The sequence below is a fragment of the Hoplias malabaricus genome, chromosome 10 (assembly GCF_029633855.1).
Source record: "Hoplias malabaricus isolate fHopMal1 chromosome 10, fHopMal1.hap1, whole genome shotgun sequence".
Lineage (NCBI taxonomy): Eukaryota > Metazoa > Chordata > Actinopteri > Characiformes > Erythrinidae > Hoplias > Hoplias malabaricus.
In genome coordinates, this window is record NC_089809.1 from 18,269,853 (window position 1) to 18,289,743 (window position 19,891).

Consider the following 19,891-nt stretch of genomic DNA (forward strand, 5'->3'; position numbering starts at 1 on the left):
AGGCACTCTGGCTGCACGTCCCGGAGGACCTGCACATGCTGCCGCTCCAACGAGTGGCTAATCGGAGGAGATAAAACAGGTTTTCTTTGCTCAACATGGAGACCCTGGCCTCCCAGGTCTCTCAACCTCTCCTTCACTCACCGACTATTCGCTCTCCAAAAAGCTCCAGAAATTTGTCCATCAGGACTCCTCTTCCACTTCACACAAATCATGGGAGAGAAAGCTGATACAGCACTCAGAAGAATATAGAGAGAGAGGGAGATGGAGCAAGACAATGAGTGAAAGAAAATGGCAGATAAGACTCGTTTTAGTCCCCCATCTAGGTTTAACTGCATTAGGCCCTGGATATCAATTAAAAGCCGCTCCAGCTAGCTGGGCTCAATCAGTGCCATTAGGAATGGTGGGAGAATCCTCCAGTGTGTAAGAGCTTTGGGCTTGAGCTCCAGCCTCTCCATCACGCTTTATCAAAATGCTCCATAATTGTACTGTCAGCTGCCCTCACTTCTGATGAAAAATTGATACATGGAGTCATGTCCCACTGATGCAACAATTACACCACTCCTGATCAACGGGAAGTGAAGTTTGAGAGGCTTTTAGAAGGAGTCCATTCATTTTAGCTTCGCCACATTTACTGAACTTTACCCATAGAGGCACACACAGCCCACAACTGTGTTTAATGTTATTGGGCTGTACATAACTCTGCAAATTCAATGTTGCCAGCAATCAGTGACTCAATACTTAGCTCTGTTTCAATATTTGCATGGCTGTAGCTCAAAGTGATTATTATCTCTCTGCAACTCCTACTTTATCTCTTGATTGTCTGGTGGCACCTTTATATTCAGTTAGTTAATTACGGGAAGAAATCACACTTGATGAAAATACAGTTGATTTGTATGTTTTCTTGGTTCATGCTGTCACTGTTCATAATGTATGTCTTCATTTTACACCAACAGAACATATATGAGCACTGTAATGTTCACATTTGTCCACGAAATGTGTTTGGAAATGAACACAAGCTAAATCAACTTGAGTGAATTGGAAAACAACAGTACAAATTTAAAATAAGATTACAGTTTTAATGGTTTATAAATGGTTTAACCTGTAATAAACCTGTTTATTAAGTCCGTTAATAATCACTTGTAACACAGAAAGGCAGCAGTGACCCTTTTTGTGTACTACTGTAAATGTCTAAGAACGTACTGAAAATGTCAAGGTAAAAATAAGCTAAAACTTGAGAATATGAATTCTAGTCATTTCACGTGTTAAGGTATTCCACATTATCATTAATCTATAAAAATAAGAATGATTAAACATTATAGATAAATGATTTTATTAACAAATACGTGCTGAAGCTGACAGGCTTAATGCTGACAAAGAAGAAGGTTAGTATCCAGCAAAGTCTGAGGTGTAAAAGTGTAGATAGATGTGGGTTCACTATTAGGCAAACAGCAGTTCACTGTTGCCCTTCTATGTGCTATTATTGATAATTAAAGCCTTTTAATGTATTAACAACCTAATTAATAACATTAATAACCAGGTTTTAAACAATGTCTTAACAATATTAAGTGTCTTATTCTAAATTGGTACCCACACAAAGATAACACACCAACTAAACTATGATATTTGTGTGGACAGTGTTCACTGTAGCCATCTCTAAAGGTGTTGAAGCTCCAAAAATGGTGCTGTTTGTTAAAGTAAACCTGAACCTGATCTAATGCAGCAGTAACTATGGATGTAAGTGTTGCAGGACTTTAAGGCACTTTTAAAAGAGAGAATGTTAAAATGAATTGTCATTGTTTTAAAATGAACATGGGGGAGGGGGGTATGTGCCTTTTAATACTGCAAAGCCTTTGAGTGATTCATGGATCTACAGTCACAAGGTTTTTTTTTTTTGGTTTTTTTTTTTGGTTTTGAGAGTGAGGGACCCTCTCTGGCATTTCTTCAAAAGCCATAAACAACTGTAAAATCTAGAGCCGGAAGTGCTGCACATTACTTACCATCACCATTTTATTTTGAAGCTTCATCACTGGTCATTAGAGACACTTCCCACTCCTGGCAAATCACCTGTTCTCAGTTCCTGCTTAGCAATTTACTACAAATAGCCTGTCTTTTTGCCCCATCAAATCTGCTCGGCATTTTCCCCCTCTCAGTCTTGTCTTGAGCGCACCGAATTGAACTAGATCAGCAGTGTCTACCCAAAGACAGATCGGAGAGCCAGCTCTGAATGACACAGAAACGTATGCACAGCCATTGCTTTGTCCTCCCTCAGATATGAGATAAAGCTGAAAGGGAAAATGGTATAGGCTTGATGCTGTGCATGGGCATATGAGTGATCACCTATCTACTTATAACCTGTCCTCCAGTGAATATGCATGACCTAAGAGAAGCATGAGCTACCATATCTCACCATGTTGTTCCTGATTTGGGCATATATTTCTTATTCTTTCTCATCCTTTAGTGATTTGCATGCTTCCTGTGGTCTTTGGAAATGCCAGGGATGGAAATGAAGTCACTCTGTTATGCATGGGTTTTGGGAATGGAGGATCATCTTACACTAACCTATCATAATTCTTTATGCCTCTTTAACAGTAGCTGATGAGATTAACCTCACACCCCGCCCAAACACGACGGAAGGTAAGACAACCAGTCACTTTAGCATCGAGAGTGGACTGGCTTATCTGTCTGTGCTTGGGCATGCTAGCTCTTAGCAGTTTGGCTGGGATTCCAACTGGGTGCGGAATTTTATTTTCATATTTTCTTTGATTTCTGCTTGTATATTTCTGTCTCTTGTTTACTCGTAGCTCTTCGTACTAGTTAAATTTTCATGTGCTTCATTTTTTAGAGCTCCTTTTTAGCGTCTGCCAGAGTTCTCAAGGCTCTGCTGTATTTCTTTTTAGCATAATGCAGCAAATGCATTAAATGTGACCTCCAATACTTAGTTCACCTCTCAAACACTTTGCCAGCATAATTCCACCTATTATGGCTCTTCACTGAAAGGCCACATTCATGTGTATGTTTAGGAAGTCATTTGAGGTAATTGCTATCAAATCATTTTTTTTTTAAATTGGAATAAGTGGTGTGGTGTTAAATAGAGGTTTTTGGCTGCTGCTTTGCTCTTTGGAGAATAAGATGGAAGAAAACGTTAATTAGTCTGAGAGGTGTTTTGAAGGGAAAAGGAAGGCGGTGGGTTAAGAGGGAAGTGTGTGCATGTGTGTGAGTATGTACCTGTGCACGCAATGGGTGCTAGGGGCTTTGCTGCAAACCTGTTTGAAATTAAGACCCTCAAAGTCAGGGGAGCCTGTTTGGCTGACTACAATTAATCCATCACTGTCAGTTGGCTAGAGTCATATGCTGTAGTCACAACACATGTAACAGTAGTTCTAGAGTTAAACCATCTAGAAAAAATGTTCTGGAGTTAACATTGTGTGAGACTGCTGGTCATGCTTGTTGCTTATATGTGACTTTTCTAGTTGATTAAGTAAAGTTTATTATTATTGTTTTATAATATATAATATTTCCAAGAGTATATCAAGTTATCTACCACACCTGGAACTTGTTTCACTTGTTGGAACACCTCAATCTGTCTTAAACATCCTTAAAACTCATCCAAACCATAAAAATGTGATGGCTGTACCTCTAGTGTCTGAGCTCCCTGTCATGTAGTAATACATCACCTATAGTCTACCTCACCTGGAACCACTCACTCCCACAGACCATCTCTGGAACCTCATACAGCTTTATGCTCAGTTGTAAAATGAACTGGGCCACAGTAATGAATAATCCACCATAGGCTGCACTGTGTTATAAGCTAATGAACTGCATGTCCTTGTGGTTTGGAAAGGTAAGTGGTGCCATATGGTTCAGGTCAATGCATTAGGGATCGCAGGTTGACTGCAGTTTGTGGGGATGGTATAGTGCGGGACACTGTGGCCATTAGGCCGAATGACTCAGCAGAAACTGCCAAAGATTATTCGGAATATCCGATGCACATTGTGGTAATGGTGCACATAAGAGCTCCATGACTGATTGTGCTTGGCTATTGGAAGTTAATTAGGACAGGTGTAAAGAAGCACGGAGAACGGAGCTGCGTTCTGGTCTACTAATGATCTAGAACAGGCAGGCACATGGGCTAGGGCGACCCCAGGGCCTCTTCGCTCTTCCTCGGATGCCAGAACATGACTTTCCTCTGGCCATCATGGGCTATTTTTAGTCTAATCACCCTTTTACCACTCCCAACTGGCTGAATAAATTACATGTAATGGATCCTGTGTCCACGGACACGTGCAGACCTGCATGAGCAGTGCCTTGGGTAATGGCCTTTACAACAGTGTCTGAGCTATGCTAACGAGGCAGCAGCCACAACCCTCACATTAACCACCGCCATGTTATTCATGGAGTTTGTGATACCTCCTTTTAACATTTAATGATTATTGCCCCTCGTCACTAAGTGTCTGCCCTAGTCTTTTTTTAAAATGAATTAATATATTTATTGTGAACAATTAAAAAGATACTGGGTATATGTCTTTCCCAGTTTAATGCTATTTTATATGCCATATATATCAGAGATCTTCTGTAACACTGAAGCTTCTGCCTGCTTCTGTCCTTGTAAAAGCAGAGAAGGAATGGGACAAGAAGATCCCATTTGTGATGGCAAAGACCTGTATTTCCTTTCTTTCCCTCTCTCCCTTATGAGTGACAGTGAGCTCAGTATTAGATATGTGATGGGAATCATGGAGAAGTCTGCCCTATTGAAAGATGCTTGTCAGGAAAAGAAGGGGGAGGACAAGGCAAGAGAACAATTACCAGCATTTCCTTCTTTGGTGCTCTTCGCTCCATGAGACACAATGGCAGCACTTGTGATGCAGAATTCAGTTCGGGCTCGGCGGGATCACGCTTCTTAGATTCTGAGCGAAGAACATCATTTTCTTTTTCCTGCGACGGCTGCCCTGGCTTTCTCCGCCGCATCCCATTGCAGTTGGCATGCAAGCTGCTTCTGTGATCCAGGCTTCAAATTCTGAGCTTCAAAAGCTTTCCATTTACCTGGCATTCAGAGAATGTTGATTAAGCTTGTTGTCGTCTGACAACATATGGAGAACAACATTGTTTGGATCTGATGGAGATTTCCTTTTATCCATCTCTTTGTGTGTATGCGGCTTCGGCTCAAAATAGAGGCTGCTTTTGAATATCCTTCATAACTAAGCATAGATTTTTCAGAGAAATGAATAGAGAAGGCCTCCACTTGCCCACAGGTGCAGATATGTTTCATTGTCATATAAATTGCTTCATAGCTGTAATCAGCTATGTGCTCTGTGTGCTGAAAATGAAGTGCCCCTGGAAATGACTGTTTTAGTTCATGTTCTTTCTGGGACATGCTGACACGCTAGTATTCGGGAATGTTCTTGCCGGATTTAAGATGCTCAAGAACAAATTTAATGGACTTACTGTGTATTGATGAGTTATACTGAATACATTAAAAATGTTTTGGTGAACTAGATTTTGATTAGAGTTGCATTATTTTAGTCTAGTTTGAGTCCTGAATAGAAAGGCACTTCAGTTTCTTTTTAAATACCCTCACTGGAGTTCTTGCCATTATTATGAAGGGCAATTTAATTCTCTAAAGGCCAAAAGAAGTTTCTTCTGGTAGATATTTGAATCCTTGGTCATAGTTAAGGGAAGCAGTGTACGAAATTATAGACTTCAGGCCATACCCTATAAGATATATTTAGTTCTTTCATCATATTTAATATAGACACTCTGGATTGCACTTGCAAATGTGTTTAAGTTTGCCGTGTACGTTCTTCAGCCACACAGAGAGGACATGTTTACACATCTCCTTTATGGTCAAGGGTAGTCTTCATACCTGTCCAGTCACTTAACCTAGGCTCTATTTGAGCTCTATTAGTTTTACCTGGAAAGGTTTTGTCATTTTTGAGACTACTGTCTTTGTATATTTTGCATAGCTTACATTGATCTTTCTTTCTCTAATTCATCAAACTTGAAGTTCCCTTAAGAATCATTTTACTGCAATAAATTAACCTGGTAATAAATATGGCTATGCTCTATTTGTGTGTTATCAGTACGGGGACGCACTGTGCTGCCTCAGTTCCTTCATAATTGTTTCATAGAATCTTTTAAGATTTATTTATTTATTTATAAATCATGCATATATTGTAGTAGTAATACTCATTACTCTTATTGTGAAGTTTTGGCTGGAAACAGAAGAACTATGTCCATCTTTAATTTAACATTGACAATTATTGTATTATAATCCTCTGTTTTGCACAGGCTTGCTATTTCTTCATGTAGTCACAATCAGAAATTAGCATGACCCTAGCTGTGTTTGTTTGTTTATGGTTTGTTTTCCTGTTATTGAGAATTTACACAGATACTTTATCCCATAAAAATCTATAATTCACTATAATTCCTTACAATGTACATTACCGGTAAAACAAATCCAGTTAAGTGTTCTGGTTATCTCTGAGAATGGTGTGCATGAATATAGTGAGGCCCAGTGGTTTGCCACCTCTCTGTTCTGTTTTTCCTGACTGAAAGACTCTTGGTGATAGTGCTGCCAGTAGAGGAGGGTATGTTTTGGCTCATCGTTTGTGTTTATGGGTAAGGTTTGTTTGGTTTAAGAATGAATAGCAGATTAGCAAGATGTTGAGGGCTACCGCTTGTAGAGGAATGATTACAATAGCGGTTCTGGTGTGGATTACTCAGCTTCTCTGGCACTGTGCCTTTCCTCCTACTGACCATTCGTAAGGCTTACGCCACCTGGAAGCATTCTCCCACTGTCCTTCCGTTCTCTGGCCTTCTCTTTATTTCTCTCTCTGCATTTGCTGAGATGCTAAGATTCCGGGATGCCGTTCAAGCAGAGGGAACGTAATAGATTTCTAATTGTTTTCACCCGGGTGATCGGGGGTTTATTTTGCCAGGTCAGTCTCCGTTTCACTTTGCGTCTTTCCACGCAGAGATCTGCTGCGAGCCCAGCAGCCACCGGGTACGCTCCATTTAGCACTCCGAAAACAGGCCGAGGACCCTCACTGAACATGAACACAAAGAGATTGGGGAGAAGAAATGAAGAAGACCACATGGTCCATCTGAACAGCTCGTCTGAGATGAAGCTGAGGGAACGAGAGATTGAGTGACGGCTATGTTTACACAGAATGTGGCCATATGTTTGACTGTGCTGTACAAAGGGAATAGTGAAGGCCTTTGGAGACGATAGCCTCAAATTCCAAGTAGCACTTGGAGCTTGAGCGCACACACTCCAGCAAGGATTACGCTGGGGAATGACCAGCTCTTGTTGAAAAGCTGAATAGCAGGAGCATGTGTCTTAAGCATTGCTGTTTCTCAAATAAGGGCATTTGATGGAAAATCAAAATGGGTGCCGGACCACTAACTGGTCATGGGCTGTTGTTCAGGAGACATACGCTGACATAATGAAATACCCAAGTCAGGCCTCACTGAGCTACTTTAAACAAAGACCATCAGCCACTGGAAAAATAATTCTGGCTGTCTGGGGGGAGAGCTGTGTTGGCTTTACACGAGTGAGGCACAGCTGGAGCTGTAGAAGCCCACTTGGGGTTTCCTTACCTCAATATCGCTTGTGTTTGAGCTAGCGTGCTTTATGGAAGGAATGGCACTTCTATCAGCTCTGTCAACAAACAGAAAGAATAGCCCTGGTTGCGGTCCTTTGAATAGCAGCTTTTCCTCATCTGCGCCATGTATATTTATATATCATTTGCATTTTAATTATATTTGTGTGCATAATAGAGATCCATCATGCTGAACATAGCAATGAGATTTAGTCAACCGGACCGGTAGCTATGCACAAATTCTGTTCCCTCCCTGGGCTGCTTTAACTGGTGAGCTTTTTGTTTCTGTCCTGTTGTGTGTGTGTGTGTGTGTGTGTGTAATTTATTGGGGGAGCTATAAACGTTTATCTTATCCCAATCACACAGAATACTCCTATTTTTTTGTTTTGGCCACTGTTCCGAAGTCTCTTCCATATGTGCCCACCTGGCCACACAGGCACTCTCTCCCACCCCTTAAACCCACCCATCACAAACCCAACCAGCCAAGTCTTCCTGCTCTCTGATTGTGTACCTCCTCCTCAGCAGGTTTTGTGGCGCAGGATTAATAGCGTGTCTCTGCTGGAAGTTGTTTGAAGTGGCTGTGTTGTATGACTCTGAAATGCCTCCTTATGCTCAACACATACACACATGCATATATAAACATTAACACACATACAGAGTAAGGAGTGGATTAGAGCCATGAATAGGTCATTAAGCAGAAAGCTTGAAAGGAGGAACAGGGAGGACGTGCTGGTGATTTTGAATGGGCCGAGCCTCGTGTGTTTAGTCTGCATGCTTCTATCCTCCCACCCCACTTGTGCTCCACATCCTCTCTTTTTCCTCTCTTCCCTCATCCCTCCTGGCCCTGACCACCCACCCGAGATAATGGGCCTCATACGTGTGCCATATATCAGTGCCTGAAACCAGTTATAGCTTTTCTCTCTCTCTCTCTCTCTCTCTCTCTCACGCCCTAGCTTTCTCTCTAAATTGTTTATATGGTTTGCAGCCCTACAAGTTAAGACAATTATCTATACACAATAAGGAAGAAGACACTAAAACAGCCCCAAGAATTTGAAACGTATTGTTTATCCTGTTCGCAAGACGGATAATGTGTCTCACAGCTCACTTCATATCCAATGGTCCAAATGAATTAGTAAAATGAGGCTGCACCTAAGAGAAACACTGAGCCCCAGCTTTTGTGCTGCCATAGCCAAGTTCATTACTAAGTGTCCTCTGTTTCACCCCTAAGGCAACTCCACGCGAGACGTCGGCCCCAATCTGGGGCTGAAGAAATCCAGCTCCCTGGAAAGCCTTCAGACTGCCGTTGCCGAGGTAACGCTGAATGGGGATGTCCCCTTCCACAGGCCACTTCCACGTGTCATCAGGGGGAGGGGCTGCAATGAGAGCTTCCGGGCTGCCATTGACAAATCCTACGACCGGCCTGTCATGAGCAGCGCGGGTGAAGAGGAGGAGGATGAAGGCATGGAGACATGTAAGTGCTCTGTGGCCACAGTGGGTAGCATTCCGACGCACTCATAAGATACTTTTACATTTTTAACATATTATTATTGTCGTCAATATCGATCACTAAATAAATGCTCAGTTGCCTTTCTAATACACTGAACTATCACTGGATAGGAACGTCTACCTAATATCTGCATTTACTGTCCATTTTACTAGTCTCAGTCCAGCAGTGACACTGAGGGTTTTAAAAACTTGAGGAGTCTTGCTGTGTCTGATCCACTCATACCCACACAGCACAAACTAACACATCACCCCCACGTCAGTGTCACTCCAGCACTGAAAAGGATCCACCACCTAAATTGTACCTGCTCTGTGGGGGTCCTGACAGTTGAAGAACAGGGTGAAATGGGGATGAGAAAGAATGCAGACAGAGGTGGATTACAGTGTGTAATTGTAGAAAGTGCTCCTGTATGATCAGTGGAGCTGTAGATATAATGTAGGCGATCATATTTCAGTGATCGTTCAGAATACATCTTCCTTATGACTCGTCCTATTGCAATGATGCAACATAAAATATACCACTAAAATTGTCTCCATGTTCTTATAGACCCCTCCCTTTTATGAATGTTTAGGGGCATGTTCGTTTTTTTTCCTCAGTCAGATGGCAGTGCAGTCACCCAGAGGAATCATTGCAATTGTGTACGGAGTTCCTTCCACCACAACTAGGTCAGGCTTTCCCTTACAGACAGAACAACCCAACCCAGCAACATTCAGCCAATCAGCATCTGTATTACTCACATATTACTATTCATATCAGCCACATCCAAGCCGGCTCCCAGACGACCCTGCTGGCTGTTTCTTTCTCCCCAGTGGGGCCTTCTCATTTAAACAGCTCCTTCGTAATGCTTTCAGACTTGGTGCAGTAGGGAAACTCTTGTCCTGTTTACTGGAAGAAAAGTGTGTCCTTCATCTCTCCTTGTAGCACTCACTGAAAAAAGCTGCAGTGTTTTTATTCAACTGTTTGTAAGGTAGTCATCAGTTGATATAACAGATAAAAGCATGGATACTTTAGACACATTTTAATAACATTTTGTTACTCTCCAGTGCAAAATATGTATCTCCATGTTTGATTTTTAGTTTGCTGTATCGTTTAAACATAGCAGGGGTCCTTCACATTCGGACCAATAGAAATGCTCCAAAATATTTTATGTTCATTCATTCATTGTCTGTAACTGCTTATCCAGTTCAGGGTCACAATGGGTCCAGAGCCTACCCAGAATCACTGGGCGCAAGATGGGAACACACCCAGGAGGGGGCGCTAGTCCTTCCCAGGGTAACACACACACTCACACATTTGGACACTTTTTTCAGTCACCAATCCACCTACCAAGGAAAGGTTTTTATTTTTATTTTTTTGGGAGGAAACCCACACTGACACAGGGAGAACACACCAATCTACTCACAGACAGTCACCCGGAGCAGGACTTGAACCCACAACCTCCAGGTCCCTGGAGCTGTGTGACTACGACACTACCTGCTGCCCCACCGTGCCGCCGTATTTTTATGTTGACTTCCATTAAAAATTAAGAATGGGTTTTCCTTCTCATGCAAAGTTGCTATTTGGAGATATGTGTGTTTTTTCATTGGACATTTACTGATTTTAATGTGTTCAGCCATGTGTAAAAATACATTTTGTATTCCTTATTATGTCTGGGGATACCCATCATATCATATCATATGTATCTTACACTCTTGTAGCATAAAAAATAGCTTTGTTTTCCATATAATTACTGAATAGTAAACCTTAGGATGTAATAGGCCTGGGATGTATGTGTGGCATGCCTTATCCAATGATTGCTGGTTTTCTGTGCAATGTATTTCCCAATTTCCATCAAGCCCTGTCCAGTCTGGGGTTTTATTACACAGAATCCTGTTTGGAGCTGTCCTACAACCCAGGGCCAGGTAATAACAGCACCTAGCCCCAGGAGTTGCCTTTTTCTCTGTTAAATAGATTCAATTCAAATAGCAAAGGCATTTTCTTAAAAAAAAAAAAAAAAGCCTGAATCACTTTGTTCTGGTAAGCTTTGCCTGCAAGCCGCTAAATACTGTCTTATCTCCCCCTGAGCAAAATAAGGGGGGTGCGGGTGGGTGTGCTGGGGGCAGTAGATTCTGCCACAGAGGTATATTGCATTTCTGCTGTCCTGATATTCAAATAAGTCAAATAAGTTTTTCAATTTAGATAAAACGCATCCTGCCTGTGTCTGTCCCTGAGGTTAATAGTCAGAGTTGACAGATAAGGGCGGGCATTCTTTCTCCCCGCCGACACTTTTATTTACATAAAATGTGAATTTGGCGTAAGCCGAGGAAAAATGTGTCACCCGTAGATACCCCGGTGAGAAAATGAACAGGCCTGGGTTCAGCTCAACCCTGCATTTTGCAAATACCAAACTTCAGTCTTACGTTTCAGCTCATGAACCACAGAGACAGTTTCTCCAATCCATCTGAAGCCATCGTCGCAAAGAGACAGAAATGAACACCTCACTGCATCAAGAGGAGGAGACTAATGATGCCTTTTGATTGAGGTGTCAAAACATTTAGTGCTCTCTCTCTCCCTCTCTTGTGCAACTGAAATCATTTTAATTACCCTAATTCGTTTTCTTTTTATACTGCAGTCAGACGACCAGCTCTGAATGGCAGCTTAACTTGCTGCGATGGCTGTTTTGATGAAAACACTATTGATCTGCTGGAGCCGTGGCTGAATTGACTCTGGCTTTGCCGTCACTCGTCTCTTTGTTAGGCTAATGAGTAGTGTTTGGGAAATGAAGGGTCCAATTTATACCTCTCATCCTTTTCTCTCTCTTCCTCTCAGTTTTCTCTTTTCTTTGGTTCTGTGTTTGTCAAGACCAGATTGAGTTTTTGTGGGTTTGTGATAATGACAAGCTGAGTGCTTGCCTACACACACACACACACACTCTCACTCATCTGGCCCCCCAGGAGGCCTGAGCGATTGCCATCTCCTGTGTGTTATCCGAGACGGCATCATTAGGAGCTGCAGAAATTAGCACGCTCCTCTAATCTCACAGCCCAGTTTTAATTGCCAGATGCAGCTCATCCGTGGAGATATGCCGCCTTTGCACTTAGCGGCCCGATAAGCTGGCACACAAGAAGAAAAAAGAAAAGAGTGATGAAAGTGATATTTACCCAAATGTAGTTAGTGTTATCGTCGTGCAAACTGTTAACGGGGTTTTGGAGAAAGAAGAAGAAAACGGAGGCAAAAAGCATTGTATAATTGAAAAGGGTTTAAGCGCTTGATTTTTCTTGCCATTCCTGTCAAACAGATTTACACGGTGAGGTTTCACTTTGGAGATTTCCTTGGGGAAGGCCTCAGTGAAGAAAGTGCTAACAACATCAGAACTAGTAGAAAAACAAAAAAGAAAAAAAATCTGTACTCTCCCTGTAACTTCTAACTATTCTATTCCGTTCTATTCTCCATCACCACCTCATGTCTCAGCTAGTGTTGTAAAAATTTTGGAACCCCACCGTGACTTCACACACTCTCCTGCAGAGAGGTATAAGATGCTAATAAATTCAAGTCACATATGTCTACCTAGAGACGTGGGGAAGTGTTTTAGATAGGGATGCTGAAATTTTGAGCAGCATGTATATCACATGCATAATTATATCACCTTAAAATATATATTTTTTTAATTAGTGGCTAGATGATCTTGATAATTCAGTTGCTAAAATACTGAAAGGCACAACAACCCAGCACCCAAAGAAATTTATCATTTTATATCACCAACCCAACTTGTCGTTACATTTTAAGAGTAATGTATAAACGCACACGTTCAAGTTCCATCAATTCCAGCTAACACTGCACAGCTGCGGAATATTTGGCAGATGACAGAGAGCCTTACAATATCCAAATACGATCCAAATATCACAGTGAAATGACAGATGAGTTAATCACTTCTGAAAGATAGTTCTGAGATATTAAAGTCGTATTTCAAGATTAAAGGAGCAAGTATTTCTAAATTAAATTAGTAATATTTTGAGATTAAAGTCATAATATTTTAGGATTAAAATAAAATAGTTGTAGATTCCAACAGTAAAACACATGCCTATTATTCTGTGATAATCAGAAACTGTGTTAACTTTGATAACAGTTTAAATGAATGGGCAGGAATGTCCACGGATCATCGCCCTTAATCACTAGTGTGTGTGTTCACTGCCACCGGTGAGTTAAATGGAGGTCAAATTTCATAAAGTGGCCATTACATAAAACAGTCGCAGACACTGTTTTTGTGCATTATTATTAATATTATTATTATTTGGTTTTAGCCGTTGAACTTCTAACATCTCTGTAAAAACGGGGGATGATGCAGCACCCTATTTTCCACATTACTGTGTCTACTATAAGGTTCCCTGCAAAAAATATAACATCTTCACTGCTGCTTAGCGTCATTCCAAAGCACTTTGCAATTAGCAGTCGTCTCCACGCCCCCCCCCCCCCCCCACACATTTTGCTTATTCCAAGCTTATTTAAACTTACAATTACTGACAGATTAATTACGTCTGATGCGGCAGGCCATCCGGAATGGAAATAGCAGTTATAATCAGAATGATGCTGAAATGAAAATTAGCTAGATCAGTTCCTATTCGCCTTGGTTGCTTTGGGCTCTGTGATTATAAGCAATATGAGATATATTCCAAATATGGAGAAGAAAGTGTGAGGAGGAGCAAATTTTGCAAGCAGTATTGCAGAAATTGGCAACGTCACCATCTGTGTGACTGTAATCATGGAAAGAGTTTACTGCAGACATCTGAGCTAAAGCAGCAAAATCAGTATAGCCCGTTTTTAGTATGCATGGATGTGCTGTAAGCTCTGCAGTCAACAGTACGATCATCTTGCTGCTGTTCTATCAGGAGACCCAAACTCTCTCTTCAAAGTAAACATCCTAACAGTGAAATGTATTAATAAAACAAGTATATTAGCAAAGCAATCTTGCCCTTGCTCTGATGTCTTCAAAGAGAGCTTCAAAGTCTCTTGTGGGACACAGAAATATTGCTGCTTCTTAATTGTGCGCACAGAGGCAGGGAAAACAGTCAGATAATGATTTACTCATGAAGTAGAGCTGTTACAGAGAGAACATTTTAATAAAGAACTCTCTGTTCCCATATAGACGAGCTTCTTTCTAAAAATACTCGCTCACTTGGTGGATAAAGGGGTGCCATAACCCTGCCTTCTCTGAATGCTTGTTGTGCTTGTCATCCTTAGGCCTTCCGTTCACTTGGCTCTCTGGAACAGACTTTCAGTGTACTGAAAGTCTCTTTTCTATCAGTGCTAGCACTCCTGTGGGATTTCAGAATGTATGTTAGCAGTTAACTAAGTTCATGTGCTGAGATGATTTAGTATTCACACTGAATATGTTGACCTGATGTTGACTTAGGTTCCCATTTGTGAACCTAATTTGGAACCGTTCGGCATGTTTCCTCCACAATAGATTGGTTCCTGAACCAGAAAAGTATGTTCCCAGTTGGAACCAAGGAATAGTTTTTCCTTCAATGCAAACTGTGACCGTGTCTGTATGTGTCTCCAGAAAGAGCTTCAAATAAAGTCTTATCATGCATTGGAGCTGGACAGGTTCATTTGCAGAGTGTTATGTTTTCATGAATCATGTGCTGTGTTAGTGAAAATTTGACCAGATGGGAAATAAAAACAGGAAAATGTGCCATCTGTGTGTTTTCAGTGGCTGCGGACATCATGAAGCAAGGCATCTTGGCTGCTTTACTCCACTATTCACAAGCTCAGCAGGACCTTACTACAAAATACTGAAACTTTAATAGACAGAACTTGGCATTGTTTCCACATTTGTCAAGTATCACTTTCACCTGAACCGCTGTAAACAGTGGATAAAGCCTTTCTGGACTCTATCCTTTTATCTATGGTTCTGGTGTTGCATTCAGCCACAGTGACACTGGAACAGAACAAACCTGCAATGTCTGCAGCTGTTGACGTGTCCTTGATTCCTTTCAAAACTAATGGAAATGTGGGGTAGTTCAATTGATAGCCTCAAGATTCCACAAATCTTGAACTGAACCAGTTCAATGAACCAGAGTTTGTTAGAAAATGACACATGCTGGGCCCTGTACATATCTGTATTTAGTGTTCTCTATTTCCGATTTGATCAACCAGGATGTGTGTTAATAAAAGGTTTAAACAGCAACACAGTCACCTAATGAGTTAGAACTGAAGCAGGCTAGCCTCTTGCAGCACTGCTTATAGATTATATGGTGTCTGTTTGGCTACTGACCACGATGTATCTAATGGGAAGGGGTGTGTGAATGTTTTTGAGTGTGTGGGGAGTTTGGGTCTTTAATGAGTTCCGTATTGAGGCCGCACATTATCACAGATTCCATTCAAATGAAATAGTGTGGCCTGTTGAGCCACCATGCCCTCTAACCATTGCTCTTCATACCAGACACAACTGAAAAAAATAAATAAAGTGCTTGTGGGAGGATCTGTGTCAATAGTGCTGCTATTGCTCTGTGTTTGTGAAAATGTTTTATTTGGCAAAGCCAACACGGAGGCCTTGGATGCTGTTTTGATTTTATACATTTTTAAGTGTTTACAGAAGCCTATTATGTCTCTCATATTCTTTCTCTCTCTCTCTCTCTCTCTCTCTCTCTCTCTCTCTCAGTGGAGGAGGATACTGAGGAGAGTTCACGCTCTGGCCGTGACTCTGTCTCCACAGCGAATGACCTCCCACTTGCAGCTGCTGGTGCGCCTGTCCCAGAGAGCCAAGTGAACGGCGGAAGGCCTAAGGATGACAAAAAAAAGCAGAAAGAAGGCAAGGAGAAGAAGGAGAAGAGCAAATCCAAGAAAGGCATGCTGAAGGGCCTGGGCGACATGTTCAGGTGCGGTTAACTAAGACATGATGCCCTCCGCTCCACTTCAGTCCACTACAGATTACTTGTTTGTCAGTGTAGATGGTGTAGGTTCAGTGCTATATCTGGTGTCAGTGGATGGTGCCGGTGTAGTGCCTTAGCTAGTGTTTAGCTAGTGGCAGTGCAGTGCATTAGCAGGGGTTAAGCTGGTGTCATTGTACTGCATTAGATTGTGTTTATTTATTCACAGTGTAGGGCATTAGCTGGATTTTAGCTGGTGTCAGTGCAGTGCATTAGCAGATGTTAAGCTTGTTCCAATGCAGTCCATGAGCTGCTGTTTGGCTGGTGCAGTGCAGTGAATTAGTTGGAATTAATTGGAATTAAATCATTATTTATTATTGCTTATTGGGTTCATCCCAACCAAACCTAGGAAGTGTGTACTAGGTACTAGTGCTCTGTGTTTACTGGTGTTTATCTCATGTGAGTGCAGTGCTAGTTTAGCTAGTTCCAAGCCAGTACATTAGTTAGTATTTAGCTGGTGCCAGTGCTGTGATTTAATTGGTGTTTATGTGCTCCCAGTGCAGCACATTATTGCTCATGCTGAGCTGGTGCTAGTTCTGATTGCCTGCCTTCCTACTCCCTACATTTATTAGGGACCCTCTCCTTTACTTGTACCAGCAAGGTGGCTCAGGTAGCCCATGGCAGTTTGGACGAAGATGGCTTTTAATAAGGAAGAATGTTTTATTCATGTGACATGCGCATTGTCTGAGTCTTCACACCTTGATACCAGATGCAGAGGTGGAAACCCAGCAGGAGAGCAGGAATGATATTTTTTTCCCCACTGTAAGCATGGTCAGTGTACTTGATTGTAGGAGATTGTACCAGGATCTATACTCTTCTATGAATATTTCCAATTCTGTAATCTCCTTTTATAAATATTGCTTACATACAAATACCAGTAGTGTTAACTAAAATTTGTATTACTTATTAATTTTGTTTATTTGCTTCTGTATACTGGAAAATCAGGAAAAGTGATTGCCATAAATAATAGTGAGGATATAACAGGAGATACATTAATCATTTTTGCACCCTTTCTCCACACAACACACACACAGTCACCGTCATACAAAAAAGTTAAGAGTTATTTCATCATTTTGCACTACAATCGAATAGTATGTTTTGGTTGTTTCTTTAATAACATGGAACATGTCATATTAGAGCAGTACCTGGATAATTGACTATTCAGATATTTGTTCAGTGAGAGCTTTTAATTTTGATATTCTGTATTTTTCTTAATATATTTTTTAAATATAGGCTGTTGATAGACTACACTTCTCTCCTAATTTATATGGGCTCATGAGCATGAAAGTCCTTGTAAGGATGAACCTCTCTCCAAATTTGTATATTCACTGGGGGCAGATAAATCAGTGATCTCACCTGTCTCTCTGAACAATTAAGTGAGAGTCAGCAGGAGAATCTGACTGAGAATAGTCAGACACTCTCAGGGTGTTGGGACTATTGGGGGCTTCCTTTCCCTCTGGGTTGATGAGAAGCAAGGGATCTTGCCTGTGGTTTTGAGAGCGCATTTTACACAGCCTCTGCCAAGCTAATTAAACACAGGCCGCTATTAATTATTCCGATTTGGTGCTCATTTGAATCCTGCATAAATTAGGCGTGGCCTTATCAGCGCAGTAAGTTGTTTTGTGGTGGATTAGAGTAATGGGATTAGTTAGCGTAGCGCTGCAGCACACGCACACAGCTGTAACGAACAATAAAGATGACAAGTGTTTCCAGGTCATGTTTCAGGAACTCAGAGAGGTCGCTTATCACGGCCACTAATTTGCGCTTTGCTTCTCGTTTGCATCCTGTGGAGAAAAGGCGAATCGGTAATTATAAACACACAATCACACCCTTGTATGCAGGGACACGCTCTTCTTTCCTCACACACACTTGTATCTGTTGTGTCCGTCTTTTGAAGAGAGTTTGATTAGCAAATGGAAATGAATGGGAGAGTCAGAGGTTAGGGGTGTGTGTGTGTGTGTGTGTGTTTTATTGGTGTAATGAGTGTGAGGGTCCGGAGGGAGCAGCCTGGCTGAAAGGTTGTGAGTGTCTCCCTCGGGGCAGTGGTTCAACCCCTTTCTCTCTCTGCATCATCTCTCTTCATTAGGAGTGAGTGGCAGTACCACTTATAAGGGAAACTAGGGAGGCCTCTCCATCTGAGCCAAAAACACTCCCACAGCTGCTGTTAACACTGAGCCCGTGTGCCCACACACAGCTCACCACAGCAACATCAGCTACATGGCCTGTTCATACACCTGCTTATCTTTATACAAAACAAAAGAAAACATAGCATCACTCATAGAACTGCTTTCCTTTCCATGACAAACACAAACACACACACACACCCAGGCTTGTTATTACTTTGATGTGATATGCATGGTGTATTCATACCTCAGCTGTAAGCTCTATCCAACTGGAAACTTAAGCTTATTAAGTGGTTGATCCAGTATTGAAATTTTATTTATTTATTTATTTATTTATTTAATGTACTTTTATAATAATTCAGGGTCTCTTTTATATTTTACCTTTCATAATGTGTCATATCTGCACAGCAGGCAGACCAGTTTAGTTATTATCATGTTAAAAGATGCTTAAATGTCCCTAAAAATGATGTCATATAGATGGAAGCTTCAAAATGTGAATGTCTTTGTGTATTAGTTGTGCCTAGATATTAATGTACAATAAACCACCCAATACCATAGCAGACCCAGTCTTTGGGCTTTATGCAGGTAAAATTATAGATGCCCTTTTTATATTTATGTTCACAATATCCATTATTATTTCATAATCTGAAAAAGTGACTTCTCAGTCCACAGCACATTTCCACTCAGTTCACTCTCAGTGCAGTTGTTAGCATATTTGAAGTTCTTGACATGTGTTTTTCCTTTTCAAAATACGATCTTAACTTGGATATTTGGATGCAGCAAAGTATGGTTTTTAGTAATAATGATGTGTCAAAGTATTCCAGAACCCTATTCATGATATTCATCACAGAAGAGTGGCAGTCTCTCCCGAGGATGAGAGATCCGGGGCATGCAGTTCTGGTTTAGGACCTAGCAGTCCAGATTCTCTGAATATTTGGATTATAATATCATGTATGTAGAGGTCAAATGCCTTTAATTCTTGCAATAGTATAGTTGCAGTGGTGAGAATTGACCAATCCTCACTCATAAATATCAAGGCCTTCTCTGGATGCACCTTTAATAACCAAACATAGTTGTGCCATTTTGCTCATAAAGGTGTGAATATGGCTTATTGATGCTTAATAATGCGTTTTAGATACATTTTCCCCTCTTTTCCTCCTCCAATGTTGGACTTTCTCATTCACATGCACATAGGCACACACTCAAATATGCATACAAATGGAAATATGCACAAACACGCATGCAGAGACACACACACACACTACACATAATTCCACTGGCTCCATCTAGTCAAGGCCAATTTGAGTGAAACTGACCTTCACTTTCCTGTAGTCTTCCATCTCAGTCTTATAAGAAATACACGCGCACACACACACACACACACACACGTTTGTTCACTCCAGGGAGTGTGTTGAGGCTTGGCAACACACTGCAATTTCAGCTCATCTGAACTGCCTGGCTAAACATGCACTGATGAGCTCACACCACTGAGCTTAATGGAGAGAGATGGATATTAATGTCTGAAACAGTGAAGAGTGAGAGATGAAAGCATGAAACAACAATCAGAGATGGACAAAGAAAATTGAGCATGCAGCTGTGTTGAGACAGAGTGGCAGAAACATGGAGAGGAAATGAGTGTAAATTAATAGTGCATCAGAAAGGCCATACAAAACAATGAAAGGAAAGAAATGAAGAGTGAAATTAGAAGAGATGTAAAGGTTTTAATGGGGCGGTCAATACAGTAGAGACTTTAAATCA

General features: G+C 41.3%; 1 protein-coding gene across 5 annotated transcripts in view; it reads left to right on the top strand.

Moving 5' to 3' along the window:
• pard3aa (par-3 family cell polarity regulator alpha, a) overlaps positions 1-19,891 on the top strand; it is a 469,619-nt gene that overhangs the window by 292,563 nt on the left and 157,165 nt on the right. For 3 of the 5 annotated variants that reach the window (XM_066683467.1, XM_066683468.1, XM_066683469.1), the window contains 2 exons: positions 8,827-9,069; positions 15,743-15,959. In XM_066683467.1, the coding sequence (XP_066539564.1) occupies positions 8,827-9,069; positions 15,743-15,959 (460 nt within the window). Of the gene's footprint in view, positions 1-2,592; positions 2,635-8,826; positions 9,070-15,742; positions 15,960-19,891 lie in introns of all 5 variants that reach the window. The other 2 variants (XM_066683465.1, XM_066683466.1) reach the window with 1 other exon arrangement.